At 27.9% G+C, this 27,145-nt stretch overlaps 1 protein-coding gene across 1 annotated transcript; it reads left to right on the top strand.

Annotated features, from left to right (window-relative positions):
- Positions 1–26,645, top strand: Sans (SAM_USH1G_HARP domain-containing protein Sans). The gene is made up of 7 exons (XM_011500006.1): positions 1–371; positions 9,267–9,410; positions 18,561–18,833; positions 21,126–21,390; positions 22,593–23,003; positions 24,791–25,031; positions 26,014–26,645. The coding sequence occupies exons 1-7, from the start codon at positions 349–351 to the stop codon at positions 26,259–26,261; spliced, it is 1,605 nt and encodes a 534-aa protein (XP_011498308.1). The 5' UTR covers positions 1–348; the 3' UTR covers positions 26,262–26,645.
- The last annotated feature ends 500 nt before the right edge of the window (positions 26,646–27,145 follow it).

Here is a 27,145-nt window from a genome sequence, read left to right as displayed (position 1 = left end):
GGCAGAGCAAGTCGAGGCAGGCGAAATGCTCAGTGGGCTGCCGGACGCCGCGGAAAGTATATTGCTCGGGCCTCGTCCTGAGAGCCGCGTCACGTTTACGCGCTTATCTTCGTCGGCGCTTAATCGAGCTGGGCGCACGCGCGGATCCTCGATCTCCGGCTAATCGGGGCAAACCTGCAACGAGTGCCTGCGACGAGGCTGGAGCGGCAGCGGTTGCTGCTGCTGCTGCTGCTCCTGCGGCTGCTACGGCGCCGGTGTCGATAAGGGAGCGAGGCCAGGCGAGATAAGAGATCGACGCCGCGGTTGGCGTCTCTTACGGAGTCTTTGGAAAGTGCGCGTCCAGGAAAAATGACGTCCGAGCGGTTTCACAAGTAAGTCGGCGCCCGACCTGCCCCCTCTTGAACCACCTACCTCACGTCGGCTCCTCACCTCCTTATTTTCTTCCTCCTACTCCTCGTCCTTTTGCACCCTCTGCGCACCAACTCCTGCTGCCCCATCTGCTCTTTATACACGAAAGCATTGAGCCGGTTGCTTGATGTGCGCTAGACGAACAGACCGCGATGGGAAGGGAGCTTTCGTAAATAAAGGTGTACTGTTGTGCTGTTGTATTATGAATCACGTTGCTTGGATTCGAAAGTCACGTGTTTGAGCGTGTGAGTGAATACGCGTTGGTGTATATCTCTTTGTCCCGCCTTCACCTATTATTGTCAATGCGAAATTTATGGAAATTTTGTACTAACAGCGAATATTCCGATAATGAACGCAATGTCCGGTAATGGACAATGAAATAATGATGTTGTAAGTGATTTTGATAATAGGTTTTGATCTATTTAAAATACACTTCACTGTCGCCGTTGTTGCGAATTTTCATTTATCATTATTCACAAAATGGCATGCAAGCCAGCATCGCTGGTATAACAATATCACTAAATTATTATTTATATATTACAGCTTTGAATTTTCCTTTACATAAATAATATTATATACAATAATTGACATAACTAGTACTTTTTCAAGATAATTTAACAATTTTTTATACCAATACTGAATAGTTCAATTTGATAAGCTGCATAATAAAATTCGTAACGCTTTACTGGGCAATTTCAACTTTATTAGAGAAAAAAAATAAAAAAAATAGATGGTTATTACACTTATAAAATGAACGATAAAACTTTTCAAAACATTATTATTTTGCTCGATAATTAAAATTTGATTTTAGCAAAACTCTTATTAAATAATATTTCTATAAATTTCTTATGAAACACATAAATGAAATATAATAAAATATATTATTATTTAAAATATTATTTTTTAATTGAATGTATACATTTACGTATTAATTTTATTCATTGAAACAACTAATAAGTACTTTTAAATATTTGTTTAATACCGACACATCTAAAATTGTTGTAAATCGCTTAAAATCGAGTTAAATTTGCGAATCCTCGAAAATCTATAATTATCGTAAAATTCAAGAACTAATATATAAATAGAACTTATGAAAAAATTCATAATACATAAAAACAAATAGAAAAATTTATCTTTATTAAACGTCATTTATCAAATATTAACTTTAATATGATTTATCATAATTATATAAGAATTTTATTTGTTATTTGTAAATATAAGCAAACATCTTGCTACTCAGATCGAATTATTATTAAAAATCTTGCAAAAAAAATGCAATTAAAAACTTAAAAACGCATTGAGTTACGTCACATTATATTTTTATTAAACTAAAACATTTATAATAACTTATAATAAGTGAAAACCTTTCAAAAAACATTGTTCAAAATATAACGAATTGGAGCTCAATAAATCAATAAATGTCAGCCTATTTAATTAATAAACTCACCTACAGTTTTCTTCATTTATTCGATGAAAACTAATAATGACGATAACACGGTATCGATAAAATAATAAAAAATGTTAACTCAATAAAGAGAGACGATTAAGTAGCTATACAAGTAAGACTCGTCATTGAGTTTGATCCTTCGCTGGCCAACCAGTGCATCTCGGCTTATGTTGCGGCAATTCACATATACAACGTAACTCGTGAGATCTCTTAAAAAGTACAAGACTACATTGAATGTAAAAAAAAAAAAAAAAAAAAAAAAAACCGGTGTTACCAGGCGATTACTCGTAGATTTTAACTAAAGAACTGTAACAACAGAGTGGCATAGTTATATTACGGACATTTGTGTTTAACTCTATGTAATAATATTAATCAATCATTGCATTATTCGGGTAAAAGGACTAAAGAAAAATATCTTTATTCGAATCTATAAAAAGTTTATGAGCTCGTAATGCCAGTTTGAAATACATTTAGAGAAATGCCAAGGAAACGCTAGTCTATATATATATATATATATATATCATTGTAAATTTCGTATTTTAAATTTATTATTAATCTATTAATCTTGAAAATATTAATAAACGTTGTCGATTGTATTATTTTTCTCATAATATATTGCCACGAGATGTGCAGTAAGTACACTTGTATTTCATCTCCTCGTGTGACGACAGTCGGATATGAAGATCAACTTTGCGCGGAGCTCAGCAGAATATGATCAAATCCGTGCCTCGCGTGTGAAAATTTATTTTAGATTCTTACTTAATGTTCCTGTTGAATTTAATGTACATCGGTGGCGTTCATTTCTCAAGAAATAAAAGTTGCGAGTACAGTATTAATAATTTCATAATAATAATTTAATTGCCGCAATAACTATAACGACTGTTAAACGGAATGATATATTTATGTATAAGATTTTATCTTATTATTAAATAATCATAAAATTCTGTGAAGTCATGTGCGTCGTGACTCTTTGTTTGCCTCGAAAGATGCCCAATAATTAAATACCACTCAACATCTAGCTCAAGCTTTACTATTATACGTTTACGAAAATACACTTGTACAATGAATTTAACATATATATATATATATATATATATATACATATGCCAAAATAACTGTGTAGTATCAATTGAAGATTAAAAATAAAATATTTAATCGAATTGCTGAATGAACCAGCTGCCAATCTAAATAGCATTAATTGTGCATTGTTCTTTTTAATGAAGTGCGTTTTTCATTTAACTGACAAAACACACAATAGCCAAATGTGAATTGAAACTCAAGAAGTCCCAATCACTGTGTAGATATACGTGCCGTAGGCGTGAATTAAAATGGAAAAATTGATATTACTGGTAAGCAAGACAATTCAAATGAGAACAATTTCGTTTTGTGCGCGCCAATCTTCGAGCGAATACCAACTGAGAATCAATAGAACCCGCACGAAAACGTGGGCTCCCTTGTCTTTGCGCAGGCGCGAGCAATCATTTCCGTTGCAGGTCTTGTGCAAGAAATGCACTCGGGCAAGGAACTCGTTTGTCGTTTGAAAGAGGAAAGGGAACTCTCGCACTTTCCTCGCATCTTGAACAAAAGTAAGCTATTTTAAAAATCTCGTTAACTCAACTCTTTTGACAACGATAGAACATTCTTTAAACAATCTATATATTCCTGCATAACGGTGATCAATGATCTGTCTAGTTTAACTTAAAAGAAATGTAAAGAAAAAAAAAAGTATTTTGAAAATTTCAATAATACACGTGTCATTTCAATATCAAGTGCTACAAAGTATTCAATATTTAAAAACCCATGAAATATTATATAAAATTAAAATATTGGTTACTCTGATTAAAAAAAAAAAATATGTACTATGTTTGTTTTAAAAATTAAAAAAAAAAAACAATTGTACGCACAATACATATTAACTTCTCTATAATAACTGCATTTGTTTGAAACTATTAAATATTCAGGCATTATATCGTCCTTTGCTAAAGTCAACCTTAAATATATAAAATATTTATAATACATTAATATATCCTAGAACATGAACTTAATGCATAATTTCCATTACAACGAGTACGTAAATCAATGTGTCATATTACATTAATGTGGCTGTAAAAATAATTAATCCGTACTGTTAATTAAAATTAATTAATGTATTTGTAAATTTTTATTTAAAATTTTATATAAAAAATTAATTTTTAAAAAATTAATTAGTTATATGCGTAAATATCATAATTAATGAAGAAAAAATATCAACTTATTAAGTATGACCTACATTAATGAAATTTTTTATTAATTTTCATAAATATATTGAAGATATTAAAAATTAAACAATCCAAATATTAAATACGAAATCAAGTTATTTCAATGAAAACAACTGTGCGAATAATTTAACTTATTATAATTTACTTCGACATAGTTTTGCCATAGTTCTGAAAGAATTAATTAGAGAAAAGGATAATTAAAACAGGTGAAACTGTCGAACCAAATATGTCATATTTATTAATTCAATAAGAAAAGATTGTAATTAGTATACAATAAAACGCAAACAGTTTTTAACATATTCTTTAAAATTATTATTTATAATCGAAATCGTATCACTTCATTATATATAATATATCTATAAATAAACCTTCTAAAATTATTAATTTCTTATAGAATTGACATATATTCTTACGAAAAGGGAAGTATAATTTTAATAAAAGAGATCCTGACTACTGCATATTATTTTCAAATTAATAACACTTTCGCGTAAAAATATAATTATCAAGGAACAAATAATTCTTGCTATTTTAAATTATAGCCGAGTAATTTAAATGAAAGCTAGATTATTATTTATTTACTAATGTATTTTATCCTAAATATGTAGAATGCAATCGTTCGATTAATGCTCTCGTACAATACTCTATAAAATTTGTCAATATATGTATCATAAATGTTGAAGAAAAGCAAGTAATATGAAACCTCTCACATAATTAAGTATATAATCATTTTATATTCACTTGCCTTGGGAAAAATCACATCGGAATCTTTATTTCTCTCATAACGGAAATATTTCAACAACTGAAAGTCTACACAAATCATCTGGTTTCATTTTTACTATAAAGCAATGCTATGCCGAAGCTGAATGAATTAATTATATGTTAAATTCTATATGAAACAAAAAAAAAAATTTTCACAAATTATCAAGCACAATATTATTGACAATTAATACAAAGACAATAATAATGATTTCAATGCACCTACAACAATTTAACATATTTTAACGTAATAATATGATATGTTATTAAACCACTTAAAACATTTTAAAAAGTTATGCCTTGTTATAATTATAATTTTAATAGTAATTACCAGTTAAAGTGTAATTAGTGCAAGAATTTGCTACATTTTTTTTTTTTAATTTATTGTCTTATTTTTTAAAAATATGAAGATTACTGAATTGAAAACGTAGTGCAAATTAATTTTCAAGCATAAACAATATCTGACTCGCGAGTCTCAATGCTTTTCATATAAATATTCAATTCTTCCCTTTTAATCATATTTAAATTTATCAATACATTATTTCATCGATGAAAGGTCGTCTAATATTTACGTAACTACCGATCAACATAATGTACATTTCGCTTCTCGCAAACAACATTAATTAAGAGATCAAGATATGAAAGTTTTCTAGAAATCTTCGGAAACCAGAGACGGAAACATTGTTTTAGAAGCACGTAGATAACAAGCGGAAAATTAAATAGACAACTGGTGGTGACTCGTACAATTCCAATTCCTCTTCGCTATTGAAACTGGAGCAGGCAAACTTATTGAATGGAAAGACGAGCTCGCGCGAGCGGTGCGCGTCATTTCATCACTCGCAAAACAATAACTGGAATTTCGCCGCTGTCAGAATTGTATGTCTCTCTCTCTCTCTCTCTCTCTCTCTCTCTCTCTCTCTCTCTGTGTGCGCGCGTGCGTGCGTGCGTGTGTGTTAGTGTGCAGCACCGTGTAGAGCTAAATATGGAAGTTTACAAAAACAGACGATCTCAACTCAACAACTACCTTCGGTTAAGAAAGCTATTTCTGACGACGTATGTAAATATGGAAATTTATGAACTCATCGGACGCAGGTGCTTCTCTGCGAATTGAAGGAATGCACGTTTCAAATCGACTTAATACTTAAAATTATGAAATAATTTCATTATCAAAAGGATCGGTTGTTAGCACCGATTAAAATTTTATTGGTTAACCATGTCACCCTTTTTCTGAAATGTCAGTAAATTAAATAATATAGTACGCTACAAACAAATCTCCCATGCAGTTCATACAACCACATCCATCCGTATGTTTAGCAAAACATCCTTCCATTCTTTTTCAATGAAACTTGGGACGTAAAAAAACAGTTTTAATATTATCGGTAAATAACAATAAGCGCAATAGTTATAAGGGGTAAAAAAATTTTAACGAGTGAATTAACACTCATTATGCTTTCATACATTTCTTATAAATACTACTTTATAAATTACATGAAATATAAAAAAAATATATATATAATAATCAATTGCCTTTCATATAAGATTACTTTAGGCATTTATTTACTAGAAAGAAGACGTTATGTTGACTTCATTATGTCACATTTCTCAGTAATTACAGAAAATATCCCTAAAACATTATCTATAAAAAGTGTTTTAATCTCTTTCATAATCTGTAGTCATTACATTAAAATAATATGTGATTTTATAATAAAATCTGAAAGTTGAAAAGTTTTTATTCTAAACGAATAACAGTAGATGTTTAGCATGCAAATCGAGCTAATTATATAAAATATCCTAGTAATTACTTCGACTCTGTGTAGAATATTATGTAAAAATTATTTAAGTAAAAATATTATAGAGAGAGGAAGAGAGAGAGAGAGAGAGAGAGAGAGAGAGAGAGAGGTGCATATTTTCAAACGAAGCAACATCGAGTCAATATTGTTTACATACTTGACAAAGTTTTGACACGTATATATAGCAGATTCCTCTCATCTACGACAAAGTAATTTTGATTTATCATAAGATCATTGAAGACAGTAAAGTTATCGAGTTCGACACATCGATTAACATTGACTACTTAATGCATTGCTTAACAAAATAAAAGATTAATACTAAAGAAATATATATTTTCTAACCTTTTTATAAATACTCGTTAAATTAAAATTAAATAAAATACCTATCATCTAATCATATCTGAAAAAGTTATAATTGTTTAAACATTCTTTCATCTATAATTATTTTAAAATATAGCTACATTGTAATAGTTGTCGACAAATATTGACTTTAATTTTAATAAAAAGAAATTACTATTCCTTGTACGAAAAGCACGAGTATGTGAACTCTAAACTTATATGCATTTCTCTATGTCGAAAAATTAATTTACTTTATTTAATTAATCCATATAAAATAGAAAAATATAAGATATGAGATAATTTTAAAGCCGCAAGCGCAGAGTAACATATTCAAACCTCCTTATGGTGAATGAAGAGTGAAAAATGTATTGAAAAAAATAAGAAAAAAAAATAAAAAAAATTCTCATTTCAATCAACGATGGCATGAAAAAGATGTATTGCTACATCTTTTTTATTTTATAAATATAAGCGCGCGTCAACCACGAGAAATTAAAATGCAATGCCATGAGATATGCTATTGCATATTTTAAAACGTTCTAAATATTTCCTTATTTAATTTTTTTACATTATTTAAAAGAACTTACATTTTACATAATTGCTGATCTTTGAATATTTAATAATTAAGTATATTAAAAAAAGATTTTTTTTTTTTTAATAATATTTAATTAAAAATCTATATGTGTAAATAGAAAATTAATTTAACTATATTTCCTGATAATTCTCATAATTTATTATCATAAAACATTCCTTCTGCATATAATTAAATACTATGTTTCTCTGGAATGCATAAATTTTATATTAAAAACACAAATTCATAGAAAATTTAAATGTATAAAATATTTAAATTAAATCATATATCAACCTTTAGCCTCGAAAGTTATAGAGTATAAAAATATTATGCAACACATTCAAATTCACGAACAGATTTTTATATTTTAAGTTCAAAGCAATTTATCTAATATTTACATTAAATCTTGTAATTTTAAAAACGATCGGTCGTATATTTGCAATAAAGAAACAATAATATAAAATTAGCAATATGTTTAATTTACAAATAGTTAATATGATTGAAAATTTTAAATTTCAAGTTAATAATTTTGTGATTATTAAAATATGTTTAATCCGCAATAAAGAAACAATAATATAAAATTAGCAATATGTTTAATTTAAAAATATACCTAATATAATTGATTATTATATACATAAATATAGATTTTTGTAAATTAAAATAGTGCAAAGAATAACATTATCCACTTTAAAATATATCAATATCATTGTGAAATGATGAATAAAACTTGAACGATAAAAATATCGACGGTACTATATTTTTTCTAAAATATAAAAGAAATAAAAATAGTTTGTTATGCTTTTTTAATTGAAGCCATTGAGAAGAATAATTAACGTATCTGAAAAGCGTAAAATATTTTGTGGATTCAGTTTGATGCGTCCTCATTTATTTATGTAGTTACGGTAATAAATTGTTCCTATATATTCCTATGATGTAATGTTCAATGATACAAAGTTAAATGCTTATTAATATTTAGAATTATTATTTAATATATTTATCTTTTATCTAATCACTTATCTACAAATATTTAATAATAATAAACTTGAAAACTTATTTCCTATTTGTTTTATAATGAAATTAAAGTGAATTAATTTTGTCGAATGATGGTATATTTACTTTAGCAAATAAAAATATAAGACTTTATAAATTAATTTATAACACAATTAACATTCAAGGCGATTCATTAATATACAATATAATAATATCAATGCGTATCAAAATATTTTCTATGTCGCATCCAATTGGACTTTTACATTCATAATATATAAATGATGTTTTTCTCAATATAACGGATATAGCAAATAATTTATAAACATGTATAATAATTACGTTCTATTTAATGTAAAAAAAAATATTTTAAATATAACAAAGCAAATAAAATTTATATAACGTATCAATCGTAAAATTCAATGTTATTTACTGCTATTTTACTTTTCGTCTAGCGTTTAATTTCAACTTTTACATAATAAATATTTTGCCTATGATTAAAATTCTGTGCCAATTAACTTATTATATTCGATGATTAATATATGTATAAGTAACAAATCTATGTATGACTTGGGATTTGAATCTTAATATATATTAAACTAATAGATCATTATATGAATATCATTATTTACAATTTCAATATTAATGGTGAATTACTTCTCCTCTAGTGTATACTGTTATTCCATTTAAAAATATAAATATATTATTTTCAGGGCTGCTAAAGATAATATTGTGGAAATTTTAAAAGAAGCAACGAGAAAGGATTGTAATACCAGAGATGAAGGTGGAATGACCCCAACATTATGGGCGGCTTTTGAAGGTCACATAGAAGCTCTAAGACTTTTAGTTGCAAGAGGGTATATATATTTTTTATATGTACTTTAATTCATTGTTGATCAAATTTTAATTAGGATTGAAATACATTTGTAATTTACAAATAATATTCAATATTTACATTCGAGATTTTTAATAATAAGCATGATTTTTTTAAAATACTTTCATAATGAATATCTTTACTTCTGTTTGTAAATTCTTTAAAGATTTCATTAAAAAATAATTTACATTATATATTATTACATAAATGAACATATTTTCATATTAAATCTAATGCTTTTGAAATACATTTAATTGAATGATAGCACGAAATTATTTAAATTATTAAATATAAATATTAAATATAAATTTGTAAGAAAAATATGTTAAGACAATATCGCATTTTTCAATTTTCTATTATTAATAAAATTAATTACCCATTTCTATTTATTTTTAGTATTCATTCAAGATTGTTATAATAAATAATAATCGAGCCCATATTATAATATAATACAAACATATAATGGAAGTTAAATTTCCCATAGAGTATAATTACTTTTCATAGGTAGAAAAACGTGTCGATAATAATGCAATCAACTAGCACCGTACAATTAAGTAAATTAACTTTTTCCGTAGCTTTTTATCGATTTATAAAATTTAAAAAATATCTTCTCGTTAAGATTTTTAATTTATATTTTCTTCAGTAAAGAATAAAAATCTATAATAAAACTCTAAGCACTGCTGAAGCATAAAAAGTATAGACGTTTAACACTAGTTTATTTCCTTTTTACGATTCCTTACAACCTAAGGGAAAGAATTCAACCGACTTTATAATTTTCCAACTTGAAGGTTTTATGTGTTATTATAGAATAATATTCTTTTTTATTTAAAAAAAACTAATAGCATAAATTTTTCAGATATTTATTCTGAACAATAATTTACAATATTTTCTTCGAGTCTTAATAAATATTTTTTATTTAAATGTATTTCATTGTCATTATTACAACGAATTAAAAAATTATAACTGTAAATCTTTATTTTTCATGGAATAATAAGAAGAATGAAATAGGCCTTAATGAAAAGTCTTCATAACTTTCCGTTGACTTTCAACCCATCTTGGTCTGTCTACAATTTTAGGAAACTCTTACGTTATATTGTTCCACTCGCGTATTGCAACTCTTAATTTTATAACTAAATCCTTTCGAACTTTAGCCAAAATTCTTATTATCGATTTCATCTAAATAGGAAACAAATTGAAAAAAATATTTGAATCATTTGCGTTGCTTATAACATTACAAATTATACAAATAATATAAATGTAAAATAAAAGTAATATAAAATAATATATAACAAATTATACAAACAATACAAATGACAAGTACTTTTGAAATACCTATTAAACCTTATTTTCTCTATTAATCATCCAAAAGAATTAACTTATATTTCATTTTTTCTTGTCTTATTTGACTGTTGTTAGTAATATTCAATAATTCTCATTCAATAATATTCCATTTGTCATTACGCTCAAATGCACTCATCGCAGATTAAAAAAATTGCATCTATTAACAACACTTAATTTACTTTTTTTTACTTAGTTTTAATTAAAAAAAAATTATATATATTATAATTATTTGCAATCTTCAGTCTGTGAATATTCGAGCTCTTATAATATTATATTAAACGAGTCCAGGAATCAAATTAAATATTGAAAAAGTACTAAATCGCCATTTTTCACTTTATAATTAATTTATATTCCATGCAACGTGTTTACTCTGAATCGATATTAATCAATTTTACATATTCGAAATTAGTATTTCTAACGACACGATATTAACTAGTCAATTCTAATACACTATTAAGTCATAAAAGTTTCAATTTTGTTAGTAACAAGAATCAAGTAATAATTTTGAATTCTTTGTAGTAATTTTATGTTTAACTTATAAATTAATTTCAATTAGATACACAACAATATCAAAAAATATCATTTCTTATATCAAGTCTATTACAATAAAAATAACAATTAATTTCTAATTATCTTGGTTATTTGATTCATCTTAATACATAAATAACATAAAATATGTAGCAATAATTATTTATATATAAATCACATCGAATGAAAATTTTTAATACAATTATATTACACTAAATGTAGCATACATTAAATATCTATAGAACAAAATGAAATACAAATTAAGTTAATTGTTTTATTCGTTATATTAAAGAAAAGTTTCAAATTTAAAAAAAAAGGTAAATATTATTTTAATCGATGCACGTGCATACTTGAAAGCCTATATAATTTACAGGCAACGGAATTGTATTTATTTAAAATTTTGAAATTATAAGCAATATTTAGTAATTGTTAGATCTTTATTGATTATATTTGGAAGATATTTAAAAAAAAAAAAGTAAAGATTGAAGTTCTTATTACAATTATTCAGAAAGTAACAACTTTTATTTAAAGCAAATATAAAATCTCTTACCACAAATGTAAAAATTTTTATTGTAATTAATTATTCCATTATTTTATGAAGTTATGTGAATTACAGAATCAAAGTTAAAAATTTGGAAAATTCAATTTTGCTGAAATTCACTTGCAATCAAATGTACGTACAAACGAGTAATTGGAAAATGACACTAAAGAAATCAATCACGTTGATTAATTTTCATACCGATGGATTCAAAAGGTGTATATTTGACTAACAAAAAGACTAACGACGAATATATTTACTTACAAACCATAATCTTCGGATAATTCAATTCTATAGAAATCAATATAAAATGTTTCAAATTGCATATTATATATATATATATATATATATATATATATATATATATATATATATAAAGGCATTGATATTTATATTAAAAAGCGATGAATATTTAACATAAAATTATATTTTACTAAATTCTTACCATTTTCATTTTAACATTCATTATCTTCTATTAATACATAATGTTTAATACATAATAAATATACGAGTTGCATAATATAAATAGGCAATAAATTATAATATTGTTTAATAAAAATAATTCGATTATTCTGTATATTTTTTATCATTGTATATACATGCATGATTTGATAAAATTTGTTTATTGATCTTTATAAAATTTATTTCGAACTTGATAATGAACGAACTTATCGATTGAATTTCGTTCACCAACGAGCCAATGAATCGTGTTAATATAAACAACATTAACATCTCGTCTTTGTACTAACTAAACTTCATAGGAAGATGGCGACAAAACAGCAGATGCTCGACGACAACGGAAGTATGCTGTAGCCATGCGTGTGTATTTGTTGTGCCAGGAAATTGCGGTGAGTTGGAGTAAAAATTGGCCCACACAATTGTGCCGGACACAGCAGAAACAATTTATAAAGTGTAGCTCGAAACAAATTTGATAAATTCAATTCTACCAGTTAGGATAAATCTATGATAATATCGATTGTTTTAATGCAATTGATACTTCTTCATATTTTTGCAATGGCAGGTTTATGCATGCATGCTTAGTTAAAATTAATTTTTAATGTCTATTTTTATTCTAGTTTACCATATATATTTACCATAAAATCATTAATGTCTTATCGATAAATAATTATTGCAATGTGATAAACAATTCGGTATAGAGGTAAACTTATAATGTTTATTTTGAAATTTAATTTATAAATATAATAAAAATGTTAATTTTATAAGAAATTTTATAAGGATTTTAAGAAATATTATCACAACCAAATAAAATGCTAAAGTTAAATACATTTTATTAATTAGCATACCATCTTTAATTATTTAATTATATAAATATATGATTTTTGTACGCATTTCCTCAGCTTTCCATCATACAAAGGCTCCGATTCATTCATAATAGTCAATAACATTAAATATTTTTTGAAAAAGTTTAACCACTAAATTTATTATCGTATGAATAAAATATATTAATCTATTTATTTATATTAAATTCAAACACATATCAATGCAATCGTACCAACATTTTAAACAGTTTTGTATACGTTATAAAATCACTGAATATAATCACTTTATTCATAGAATATTATTCTAATCAGCATGATATTTTCTACAATACATACACGTTAAAACTAAAAATTTATATAATTATTGTAATTATGATGTTTCTTAAATTTACTAAAGCGACCAAACAATGAAAGTTAATGATACACAAACATATCATTTCACACACACACATATATATATATATATATATATATATATATATATATATATATATGAGAATGATTACATTAATATATAATTATTTTAGAAAATACAAAATAAAAATTAGTACTTAAAATCAATCTATCATTCGTAATGGCAGTTATTTCTAACTTATAATTTATGGTTAAAGGTGCCTTGTAAGATTGAAAATTTCAAAAAGTCTTTAATGTAAAAGAACATTACACGTCATAATGAATTGAACTTTCTAACTTGTTAAGATACGTATGATAGAATCTTGATTATATAAATAATCTTTACAACACTCGATAAAATAAAAGTAGTCTATACGAAAAAAAATTATGACTAAAAAGTCTGCCTCCTGAAACATTTAACTGTGCTCTTATTATAATTACAATATCGCATAGAAAAAACTGCAGATTCTGGCATAATGTACGGCTCGTACAACGTCATAGTGCATGCAGATGCTCGCCTTTCCCCCTCCCTCCTCATTAGATGCAGCTCGATGGCATATTTCCCCTTGTAGCCAGTGGCACGCGACTCGTATACTTTTTTTTTGTTTTTTTTTCCATTACACGGATGCATGCAGCTTTGTATATTCGATGGACATATATAGAAAAAGAATAAATAAAGGAAGGTCGCATGCAGGGAAAGAACTGGCATCCAAAGAACAAAAGATGAAGAAGAAGAGAGAGAGAGAGAGAGAGAGAGAGAGAGAGAGAGAGAGAGAATGAAAGAGATAGAAAAAGGCTAAATAGCCAATGCAGAAAGAAATACACAATATTATTGGACGGAATAGTAGCAACATAATACAGATACATACAATTAAAATGTGTAATGAGGTAGAGTGGGATGAAGGGAGCGAAGGACAGAGAGACAAATATATAATAAAGCGAACGCGCAAGTGCATCGACGCGCTGCCAAGTGGTAGCGTGACCGGAAGTAATAGTGAGCGGACCAGGATATACCTACTTCACATCACGGTGTGCGTTTGTTTACGTGCATAATGAGTGAAATGGGTGCGAGCCACTCGAGGCCTAATTTTCAGACGCCGATGGCCCGGATGCGCGAACCGTTCATTGGCACGTGTGCATACGAGCTACGATCGAAACCTTATATTCTTGATATTTTTTTATGAGAAAAGAGTGGCAAACTGCCCGGCAAAGCTTATAAGAAATCGGTCGTTATGATAAACTTCATTCTCGTTTAACGATTGGCGCTGCTTAACAAGTTCAGGGCCGAACTACTTGATTTATGCATATTACTCGTTCCGGTACTCGAACATTATTCTAATGCAATTATCAAAGCTGGAGAGCTTAAACGCTAATCAGTTTTAAAAAGTTAATATATTTCAGATGAATAATACAAGAACAATGTTTGCTTCTATATAGGTTTTAATACACTTTTTAAACATTAGTATTGTTGTATCATTTCCATTAATCGCTATTGGGTTTTATGCGAACATTTTTATTTGTGAGTTTTTTCTAAGCTCGACGTTCGAACAGCATTAAATATCACATTTACATACAGAAAATATATTCGACTCTTGCCATTGCACTTAATTTCTCAATGTTTTAAGTCCTGATTTATTCGAATTGCAAATAAAACATTTCATAGTCATAATGATAACACGTGTTTTTACGTTCTCGCAAAGTTCCCACAATGAATTTTTCCTTCACGGAAAATCGTTTAATTACTGATTATTACTATCACAGTATAAAAATATTCTAGTAACGATTTTTTTTCTTCAAAATGAAAAATATTAATTTTACTACCACAATTTTTATGAAAAATAATCACGAACTATACTTCCATTATTATTAGAATATGTTACACATCATCATTAAGCAAATCATCAAAAAGTTAAGCAATTTTTAAGTATTTAGATATTTTTAATCAATCCTACTTAACATATCTCCTTATTAGAACGTGACTACATTTCTGGATTAACTATAAACTAATGCAATGAATAACAAACATATTACTTCTATGCATTATTAAATATAATGTATATAATGTTTTATATTTAATAATATTTTCTTTTACATTATAAACATAGCGAGAACCATAAAGTAAATAAGAAAAATTATTTATAAATTTCAAATTATTTATTATTCCTTATTGTTACGTTCAATTTTATTATTATTATATATATATATATATATAATTAGAAATGATATATTAAAGCATAATGGGAACTTTTTTTATTAAATTCAAGTTGAATGTCAATTCGATTGAAAAACATATCGTAGACAGAATGAGAATTCAAACATTAATTTTATAAATTAATATCAATAAAATAAATCAATAATCCATATCTCCTAAATTTTCATTACTCTATAGGCGAAGACTCTTATAATATTGAATAAAAGATTAGCAAAAAAATATAAATTACATACTAAATATAAATAGACGAAACATCAGTAAACATTCCTATTTTACATATTCTATTATTTATTTATACGAATAATTTTAAAAAGTGTCATCAATGTATCACATATGGTTTAAACCTCTATTAATCTCTAATCTAATACTAATCGGATACTAAACTGATACTTATTATTACATTATATTCAAAGAATCGATTTTACAAGAAGAAAAATATATTTATATACATTATAATCATTGATTCGAATAGAATATTTTTTTATTAATACCAAAGTTCTTAAAATTAAATTTAACTTCAAATATCATAAAAATAATCATTATAATAGAATGATAAGAAGGTATTGAATAATTTGTCATTTTATGATTCATTTAAAATTCTAATGCTTTCGTCGTTTCTAATTTTATGTAATGGTTACAAGCAGAATACACATTACATAGAAAATTCTACTTTTGTTACATTAATACTTTGTAACCGTCAATCAATTAAGTGTAGTACCAAGATTTTAAAGAAAACAATAACTCATTATATGTGATTAACATTTAAAAATAGTAAGCAATCAAATGTAAAAATTTTGGATTATTTGTCATTTCTACGTGAATTGAAGTTTTATTATTAAAAATTAAAACCCTTCGAATCGATTTTATTTCTTTAAATATATCTTAAGAGACAAAAGAATATCATATATATATATATATATATATATATATTTACATTGTAAATTTTTTAAAAATATTTACTTATTATGTGTGCATGTGGAAAATAGCTACTTTTATGCATTTAGAAAAGTTTGACAACATAATTGTTTACAAAATTTAATTTATAACACAGTTTTATTATATACACGAACCTATTCAATTTATTAAAAATACTTTAAAATTGAACGAAACTATTTTACTACAATTCATTATCATAATAAAGATGATAATCAAATATAAAATAAACATTATTTAAAATTGAAGAATTATTAATTAAAGAATTATTTAATTTGTAACTTCGTTAAGATAATATCTTTAACTCTTATTCAAAATGATTCAAAATGATAATATAATTAACAATTTCTACTTTAAATTCATACTTGGAGTTTATTCAAATACATTTTACAAAAATACAATATTAATGTTAAATAACAAAGCTGCGCGATATTAAAGCGTCAATTTAAAAACAAAAAACAATTTACTATTAAACAAGAAGACTTTTAAATTCCTCGATATAAATATGAGTAATTTAAAAAATAATTTAGAAAATTAATTAAAAGTACATAAATAATTCAATACTCTCCCGTAAACTAATTACTAATTTTTATATGAATAGAATTTTTTAATTATAGAGTTAATCGTTGAGCTTTAACAAATTTTTTGTCATTGTTAAAAAAATCTATAATTATTGAATATCTTTAGTTAATTGAAAAAATAATGTTATATTAAATTTAATTTATAAAATAATTTTATAATCTAATAACTATTAAACCATAAACTATTATAATATTCAATAAATTTTAATTAAAAAATGTAAATTATTACATTATTATATTAAATGTTTTCCTAAAAATTTCATAAAATTATAAATATTTTTGACTACTTTTTAATTCTTTATAATGATAAAATTAAGAGATTATATTTATTAAGATAAATAGTCTAAATAATAATTATTCAACTAGGCAATGACAATTATATGAAAATTGTATTTTAAGTAAAGTAATATTTATAGACATAAAAGCATAATATATTTATTACATATTATAATGTTAAAAGAAAAAACATTGAAATAATAATGAACTGCACCTTTTGTTACCGAACAAAAATATTTTCATATGAAATATTCATTATGATAAGAATTTTAGAGAGATAAATTATTAAATATTAAATACGTTTTTTCATTATATAGTAAGATATAAGTGTATGGCTATAGTTTCAAAAAACAAAATCTCATAATAGTATGACTGTTTGGAAAACGTTAGTTCAAATATTTAGAAAGTTGCCATTTTTAATGTCTTAACTTTCTCCAATATTTAACATATATATATATATATATATATATATTTAAATGTTTATAAGGCATTTAATAATTTATAAAGTAAATAAATAAAACTTAATACAATTTAAAAATTTTAAATTACCACTATATAAATTAAGAATTAAGTGCACGGACTTTAATATAAAATAATAACTATTTCTTATAATTAAATTATTTATGCGTGCAATTATACTAAGTAAATAAGTAAAAAAAGAAGAGGAAAAAAGTATATTTACTGAAGCATTAAATATATAAAGCTGCGTGGATACCGAGTACGTAAATGATAATTTATATTGCAAATATCTTAAAATTCTTTATTTAACATTAAAATTATACAAACGCATTTCATTAATATTAGTTTTAATTAAACATATATATATATATCTGATGTGTCGACTCTGACGTCTGCCGAATACAGAGGAAAAGCTGGCTACCCATTAGAGTACTTTGAATACAAACTACGCTTATTACTTAAAATGTGGAAGTTATATTAATATATGTTTGCTAATGAAAAGAAAGAAAGAAAAAAAAAAGATAAATAATCCCAATAAAAGAGTTAGCTCAATCACAATAATTACGACTGGAAATTTGTAATTTGTTCGCAGGGGCGATCCTGATAAGGCCGATTACTTCGGCAACACAGCGCTGCACTTGGCTTCGGCCCGGGGCCACGAACTCTGTGTCCGCTTCCTGGTGAAGTTCGGCTGCAACGTCTGGTCACTGGACATCGACCGACATTCGGCGCGCGAGCTCGCAGCCATAAACGGCCGCGAACGGATCCTGCAGTTTCTCGACGTCGCCCAGGCCGATCAGGAGCTGAACAACCGCAAGAAAAGCCGCATGATGAAGGAGAAGGCGGAAAAGGATGCGGAGAAGAGGTGAGCGGGCCGATGGTCGCTCCGATCACCCCGAGGCCGATGCGGACTCTCGTCGGTTTTACGAGTGCGCGTGCGTGTGTGCTCCCGATGGAATGCCGCGCAGCCTTCGCTCGTTCCTTGGCTCTCGCCCGAAATGAAAGTCACTCGCCGCCGCTCGGTTCTTTAACTCTTCTGCGTATATAGGCGCGCTCTTATGGTACCGATAACGCTCCTTCACGGGGAAATGCCAGATATGCGGGCGTAAAAAATTAAGAGAGCGAGAGAGCGAGAGAGAGAGAGAGAGAGAGAGAGAGAGAGAGAGAGCGCGTCTGTTGGTACACGCGCAAACGACTGACGGAGACTTACGTATACTTTCAACTACCTTGGGAATTTCAAAGATTTTGAGTAAATGTTTTTTCAAAAGGGATTGGCCGATAATACTTTTAAGATTAACTACGTGCTTTTGCTTTTCAGAAAACTTACTTTCCCTGTCGTTATAAATTTAAACTGACTTTATTTATGCTTTTCAAAGCATACATACTACTATGTTCGATAGTTTTTCAGCAATTCATTGTTTTACAGAAAAGTATTGTCATAATAATCTCTTTATATCATAATCATATCTTTGCCATATTTATCAACACTTAAACACCAATTTAATTAATTGCAGAAATATTTATATAGATTCTCATAATTAATTTCTTAACTGATATTATAAGTAATCTTCCAAGTAAGATCTACCAGCTTGTGTAATCAATATTTTCAATAGATTTAATACTCAACAAACTTATCGTATCGATGAAATGATGATTGAACGATAGATTTTGCTAAGACTCACGTTCTCCCGTTGTACCTAAGTATTCTTATTTTGAAATTTATCATTTGAGACTATAATACCAAATGAATTTTATGATTATATAAGATTTTCATTATTCAACATTATTATTATTTTTGATAAGTACTCGGGAAGATATATATATATATATATATATATATATATATATAGAGAGAGAGAGAGAGAGAGAGAGAGAGAGAGAGAGAGAGAGAGTGAGAATCATTAATTTCAATATTATATCAATTAAGTTTTTTTAATAATTTAATACATTAAATAAATATGAATATTATTTTTATATTATAATATACCATATAATACTAATTAAATTACATAATGCATTAGTATATTTCATTATGTAAACTTTTACGATTAATGAATTTTTTATACATACGGCACATGTAGGTTTTTATACACTACGAAAAATATTTACTTTATCAACGACATAATTAGAAAGTTAAAGTATTTCTATATTTATGTATAAATCAAAATTAAAACATATTTATAATCAAAGATGTTCAATCAAAAGTTCCTTTTAAAGAACAGTGACAAATCAATTATATATTTTGCAATTATAACTATTTTGAAATTTAATATAGTTACGATAGTTAAGAAATTTAATTGCATTCGTAGCCAACTTCGCTTTCTTGGTGTTAAAAATTTTTATTAAAAAAATAAATGTCGTAATAATTGTATTTCTACAATAATTATATGCATACGAGCACATTAAGTAGAGTAAAATTGACATAGTAAGACATGTAGTTTCATGCTTTCGTAATTCTATTTTAATACTTATAATTAAACTGTTCAGAATTAAAAGACAAAATCATTTGTCTTTTTAAGTTAAGCAATTGGAATTTCATTGTACGAGCAAATTTTAATGAAACGATTAAAAATTATATAAAAAATTTAATTAAAAATTTTCTAAATATCATTAATTAAGATTATTGTATAATTATTCTATTTTAATATAACATGTAATATAAATTAGCGGAAGTAATTATCAAAAAATCCATTAGAAACTTGTCAAACGTAATTTTTGCTTTACTTTTGATTGAATATGAATGTACATTAGAAAAAACGGCTATTTAAATATTCTTTATGACTATGAATTATTTTAGATTCAAATGACAGAATTTCTGCCGATTTGTTATGTAGCCCCCCAACAGTATCGAAAAAACATGAAAGTATTCAATGGTCAATAAAAATATTTATTAGTAAATTAAAATATCGCAAGAGACGAATTGCTTTTAATTCTATTGTGGTCATTTTTATGATATTGTTACCTCGGCACTCTTTATTAGCTTTCAAATGCAAATAGAATTTCCGAAAAAATATCCATTCCCGAAGACATTATAATTTCAATCGTTAACCATCATCAATTCCGATATGATAAGCCATCAACGGTCGATTCCCATGTATTCGATCTATATTAGCAATCGTGTCCGGTAATCGAGTGATCTTCTATGCTTCGTTCACAGACTAAAGGAGTATGTGAAACGGCAGAAGGTCGCTGAATCACGCGCGGAAAAGGAGCAGAAAAAGATGCTGAAGGATCGAGCGCGCCTAGAGAGCGACGGCAACGGCATCCTGACTCACCGACCTTGCATATCGACGTTCAAGGGCAGGCTGAAGCCCTCGCCAACGTACAGCGATATCGTCGGAACGGCAACGAAGCGCCAGGGCAGCGCCGTTGGCAAGAAGGCCCTCGCCAGAAGGGCCGTAGACGACTTCAAGGTCGTCGAGGTGAGTACCGAGCGGCAATATATATAAGTGCCTTTGCTTCCTTCCAGTTGCGCTGGCTTAGCCAGTTATCGCTTCACCATGCATTAATATTCTTCTGACAAAGAGAGAGGCGGATGGGGTGTTACATTCCTTCGCGCTTTCATTTACTGCCGTGGTTAAGCTCGTCGAGAACATTCGTTTCTTCCATACTTTGGGCTATCTATCTTATATGTACTCGCTAGGTTATACTTGCCGCTATCCATCAAATTCTCTTGCACGGTAATTCACTCGCAATTGACTTAAAACCATTGTTCCTCGTATGCTTTAGAGAGCTTCAAAGAATTTAAACGAAAATCTTTAACAGTGTGGTTAAAACCACACTTTGTGATTTCTACAACAAAATAATTTGTGATTTAAAAAAAAAAAAAAAAACACTAATAATAAGTATTTAATTGATCATCTTTATCTTATGAATATAAGTAATTCTATATAAATAATGAATCCAATTTTTTATATAACAACTATCCAAAATTTATAGAACAACTACATAAATGATATAATCCAAAAGTAAACATTCATTAGTAATTATGAATTTTAGCAAATTGTAATATATAATATATATATATATATATATATATATATATATATATATTATACTTAACTATACTATGATTAACTGATAATATTTATTATTAGCCAATCGTGCTAAGAATACATGCATATATATATATATATAACTTCAAATTTAATCTATTATTTAATTATAGCAATTAGTTAATTATTCAGGAAATACTTGTATATTAATTACCAACTTAGTCGCGATGGTAATACAATTTTTTAATTAAAATAATGTCCTTAATTTTCTTTTAAAGCAATATCATGCATACTATTCGACATACACTATTTAAAATTTTAAAACATATAAATAACGCAAAAAAGATAAATTTCAGCAACATTTCTGTATTCTTGTATTTTAATAAAAAAAACCTTTCACAAATTACAAAAATTTATGTTTAAGTAGTATTGAAGAATATATATCTATAAAGTATAAGCATACAAAGATTTTTTTAAATAAATTTTCACCTCATTTGATTATTAAAAAAGCGTATTCCAAGATATTTCTACAATTATCATAAATCGTCGGTATTTTTATTTTTAGTATCCAATAAGTATTGTAAAAAAAAAATCCTTTCATTATTCGAGCATCAAAACGATTTCTACAGATCGAAGTGGATGGTAAAAAATCAGTACGCAGCTTAACGGGTTTACGAAGAGATTCCGAGATCATGTACGTTGGTACGTACGACGGGAACTCGTCTTTCGGCTCCAACCTGAAACCCGGATTTCATAGCCACAGCCAACAGCAGCCGATGCTATTACGACGTGGTAAGATCTCGGACGTCTGGGGTACGCTGAACAAAGCACGTAGTACGCCGGATCTCCTCGGCGATCGATGTCTCGAGGAAGAGGAGGAAAACGACGATGACGAGGATGAAGATCCCGAGGACGAAGAGAAGGATGGCAGCTCGAGTGTGGTTGAGCAGCGACAGCGCCGCGAAACGGCGCTCCAACTCCAGGAGCCCGCCAGTATTTTTAATCGTCCAGGTTTCGGCTCCGTCGCATTCAGGAGATCTGTAAGTTATGTGGACGAGTTGGTTATTAAACATTAGAATTATTGCGCGATTGCTCGTTCTTCAATATAAATAATATTTACGGCTAACAAACATTCATATTTTTATGCCGAAACGATTTACCATAAACGCAAATATATAATAATTAATTAATATAAGATCGATTTATATTAATATTCAAACAATAATCAAATATACAAATAAAATACTTTAATGATACCTTGAATTGATAATTATATTATCATATAATTACATTTATTCAAATTCTTTTTATATGAGCGAGGGTCGGAGGGAGAGATTGAGAGAATACATAGTCACAAAGAAAGAAGGACTCATATTTACAATGAGATGTTTTTTATTTTCATAAATATTCTAAATCGATCAATTTTATAAACTATTTGAAATGAACTTAATATACAAACGAATAAAATATCATTATTCGTTCTTCCATAAACTCTTGTTCTTCGTTATAATTAAATCTTCAGCAGCCGATATTTTCAAAGCTAGAACAGAAGAAAGTATAATTTAAATATAATCTAATTTATTTAAGTGTTGAAAATAAAAAAAAAAAGAAATTTGGATACTTATACGTTACTATGAAATATTAATGGATATATCTGCATGTTTATGATTTTTTCTTTCTTTTCCGAAAGCTGCAAATAGACTGGTAAAGCTTACCTCGTAAACCTACACATACGAATTCCGATAATTGCAAATGATATATATATATATTCAGTAATATAAATACGACGGATCAATGATAAAATATATTTATATAATATTTAATGAAACCTGTTTAGCAATTTCCCTTACACGACGAATATTAAATGTCTATCTTAACATGTTCTCTGATATTCTTCGATAGTACAATACTTTGGAAATATTTTTATCATGAATGTTTATTACTATTTTTTTATCCTTTATATTTAATATATTCTCTATTATAACCTCGACAAAATTTACATTTTGCAGCATGTATATGACATTATAATTTACTTATAAAGTAAAAGTATAAAGCCATTGTAAATTATTTAAAAAATCAATGGGTACTATGTGTACATTTGACACGCTTGAGTAAGCTAACGACAGCTCGCATTATAAAAATGTTAATCAAAATTTTCTATTAGCTCAATTTATAGAAAATTTATAGTTTAATGAAAATTATAATGTAAAATTTCAGTACATGATTTACATGAAATTCAGTACACGATTTCAAATTTAAAACCATGAATAATACAATTGGCAAGTATAAAAAATGCGAATTCTAATGAATTGAAGAAAAAAATATTCAATACCAAGATAAGATAAATGTATAACAATATTTTCTACACAGTTACGAATAATATTCAACGCTTATTTCTGAACATATGATAATATAATTCCGCAAAAATTTCTTTACTCATATGACGCACCATCTATGTTTTGAAACAAAGAGTGTAAAATTTTTAAACTTATCCACCCTACCATCTCTACCGACTATATCACTGGGAAGATATTCCTTTATTGATTAAAAAATCACTCCTCTATAATGAGATATATAATCGCTCAAAAGTTCCTCGAAAGAATCCTTAAAATATATCCTTAAACGTGGCCGTAATGAGCGTGCTAGGGTGTCGTTAAATCTATAAAAGCCAAGGCTCCATGTTGATTATTCAGAAAGTTGCTGAATAGCTAAAAAGATTGTCACATCAGTCTTATTTAACCAGATATTACGGGAGCCGCGCAAAAGCATCAGCTTGGGTGTGTCCTTAACGACCTGACAACATTCTTAAGAGTCGCGAATGTTTCAGATGGCAGCGGCCCTGGATAACCTACCAGTGACTCAAGTGGAGATCCATCGACAGCCGAGTGGGGAGCTCATCTATCAAGGCACAAACGGCTCGTCCAACAGTTCGTCGACGGCCGGAGCCGAGCAGCAGAGGAACGGCCTCGGGAACGGCGCCAGCAACGGCCATAACGAGGAGATCAGCATTGGCAGCGCCGGAAGCCTGGCGCGCAGGCAGAGCATGTGGGACGATGACTTGCTTTCCGGTAACGTGTCGAGAGAAACGCCATTTCTAAAGACCGGACAGGGGCTTCCTATTTATTTATCTCTTTACTTCCTTTTTTCACGCGACGATACTCACGCAGGGCCCCGGCTCTCGAAAATTCTAGGGCCCGCTATTGTTCATCCACTCGCGACTACTACCACATACGATCCAGATTGACAGCACGTGACGCTTCCGATTACATTGGGGCTTTGTTGTGCTTTGCTCGCTCGCGTTCTTCCTTCTTCCTTTTTGTTTAACTTATTAATTCTGATATGTTGGACAGCCAATCGACAGAGGACCTTTCTATTTTTTTATCTCCTGCTCGCATACCTGACGAATAAGCATTTCTTTATTGACGTTTCCGAATCTTAATTGTTCATAAATTTAATGAAGATAAAATAACATTCATCAAATTTATTTACAAATCAAATGATTATCCACGACAGTTACCTCGGTTTTTTCTTTATTTTTAAATTGTTTATAATTTGTGAAATGTGTTAAATTTATAATTTAAATGTTTAAATGATTTATTAGAAATAACGTGCTTTAAATTATCGTGCAATGGTACCTTGCCAATTACCTATGACTCGTTAATTAGATCGATAATCACAGTAATCGATAATCGAAAATAGAAGCGATGATAAATTTTTAATGTTTAAAATGTAAATCTGTATTATTAAAACGCAGTCTTGCAAAATAAATGTTTATCATAGTTGATTATTTTAAATGATGTATTAAAATTTTGTAACCCAGAAGAAGGTTACTTTTACTTACTTGGAATCATGCGAAACAATATACCTAGCGATATCTTTTCTATCACGAATCATAAGTAAACATTGGATTAAAGAGAACAATCGCTTAACTGAAAAACATTTATAAACTCCTCTGCTTACATAATGCAGAAATAATTACAAAAAGAATTTATTATTCATAATACAAAAGTCGTTGCTGCGACTAACAAAACTTCATTGATCATTTTTCAGAAGAGGAAGAAATGGACGAAGAGTGGACGCCGCTGCAGCGGTTCTTGGTTGCCAACAATCTTTCATCCATCCACTCGAGTCTCGAGGCTGAGCAAATTGACCTTGAAGCTCTGATGCTTCTCACCGAATCCGATATCGCCGCGTTAAAACTGCCCCTAGGCCCTAGAAGAAAACTATTGCACGCGATCGCCAGTCGAAAGAAGGCTCTGGAAACGCAGGAAGCCATAATAAAGGACATTAAATTATGAGACGCGAGCATTCAATCCGTTGTATTCAGAATACTAGTGGAATGGCGAGTACCAGCGATTTTCAATAGACAATTCCTTCATAAAATTACTCGGGTAATTAATTCTGGACTTCTATAGATTCTGGACTCAATGGACCTTCGTGCCTTAGCAACGCTTATTAGCGACAACCAAGGGAGTCAAAAGTATCATTTGGTCTGAATATCCGCATATTACGATTGTATGAAGAAGTCGATAAAATGCTGATACGCTTAAAGAAAATACAGGCGTGTATAACTCTGTATAACTATAAGGATTATAAGTAGTTATACAATTTAACAATTACATCAAAACATTAGATTATCTCTTCCTCTCAATGACATTTGTTCGTACATCAAATTTAGTTTATGCCAGTAAACGTTTGTTAACATAGTATTAAATAAATATTTATTATAATTATTTTTAATATACATTTAATGCAAATAAACATGATTGAACTTATGATATTTACATTTAGTAAAATAACGAAATAAATATTTACTTAATATGATTTTACAAATATTTAGCTATAAAATAATATATGCGTATGTGTATATTTATATAGATTGTACATGAAATTGTACATTGAAATTATATATATATATATATATATATATATATATATATATACATCCATCAATGTGTTATAATTATGATGAGTTTCCTGAACGATTTAATTTTTTATACGAACTAAAAAAACAAAAATGAATATATTATAGATGAAATAAAAAATTACTCATTTTTGTGAATGTTTATCTATATAAATTGTGATTAAATAAGTTTTATTCAACAGCCTTGGTGAAATAATAGTAATAATAATATTTCTATATTTAAAATTTCTATATTTCAGTTTTTATTTTATGAAATAT

This window comes from Ceratosolen solmsi, unplaced genomic scaffold (genome assembly GCF_000503995.2).
Source record: "Ceratosolen solmsi marchali unplaced genomic scaffold, CerSol_1.0 scaffold41, whole genome shotgun sequence".
NCBI lineage: Eukaryota > Metazoa > Arthropoda > Insecta > Hymenoptera > Agaonidae > Ceratosolen > Ceratosolen solmsi.
The sequence above is the reverse complement of the archived record's forward strand: the minus strand, read 5'-3'. Positions and strand labels throughout refer to the sequence as shown.

Coding starts and splice junctions, on each gene's coding strand:
- Sans (XM_011500006.1), top strand. CDS start 349: ATGACGTCCGAGCGGTTTCACAA. Junction 372..9,266: donor ACGTCCGAGCGGTTTCACAA/GTAAGTCGGCGC, acceptor TATTATTTTCAG/GGCTGCTAAAGATAATATTG. Junction 9,411..18,560: donor AGACTTTTAGTTGCAAGAGG/GTATATATATTT, acceptor ATTTGTTCGCAG/GGGCGATCCTGATAAGGCCG.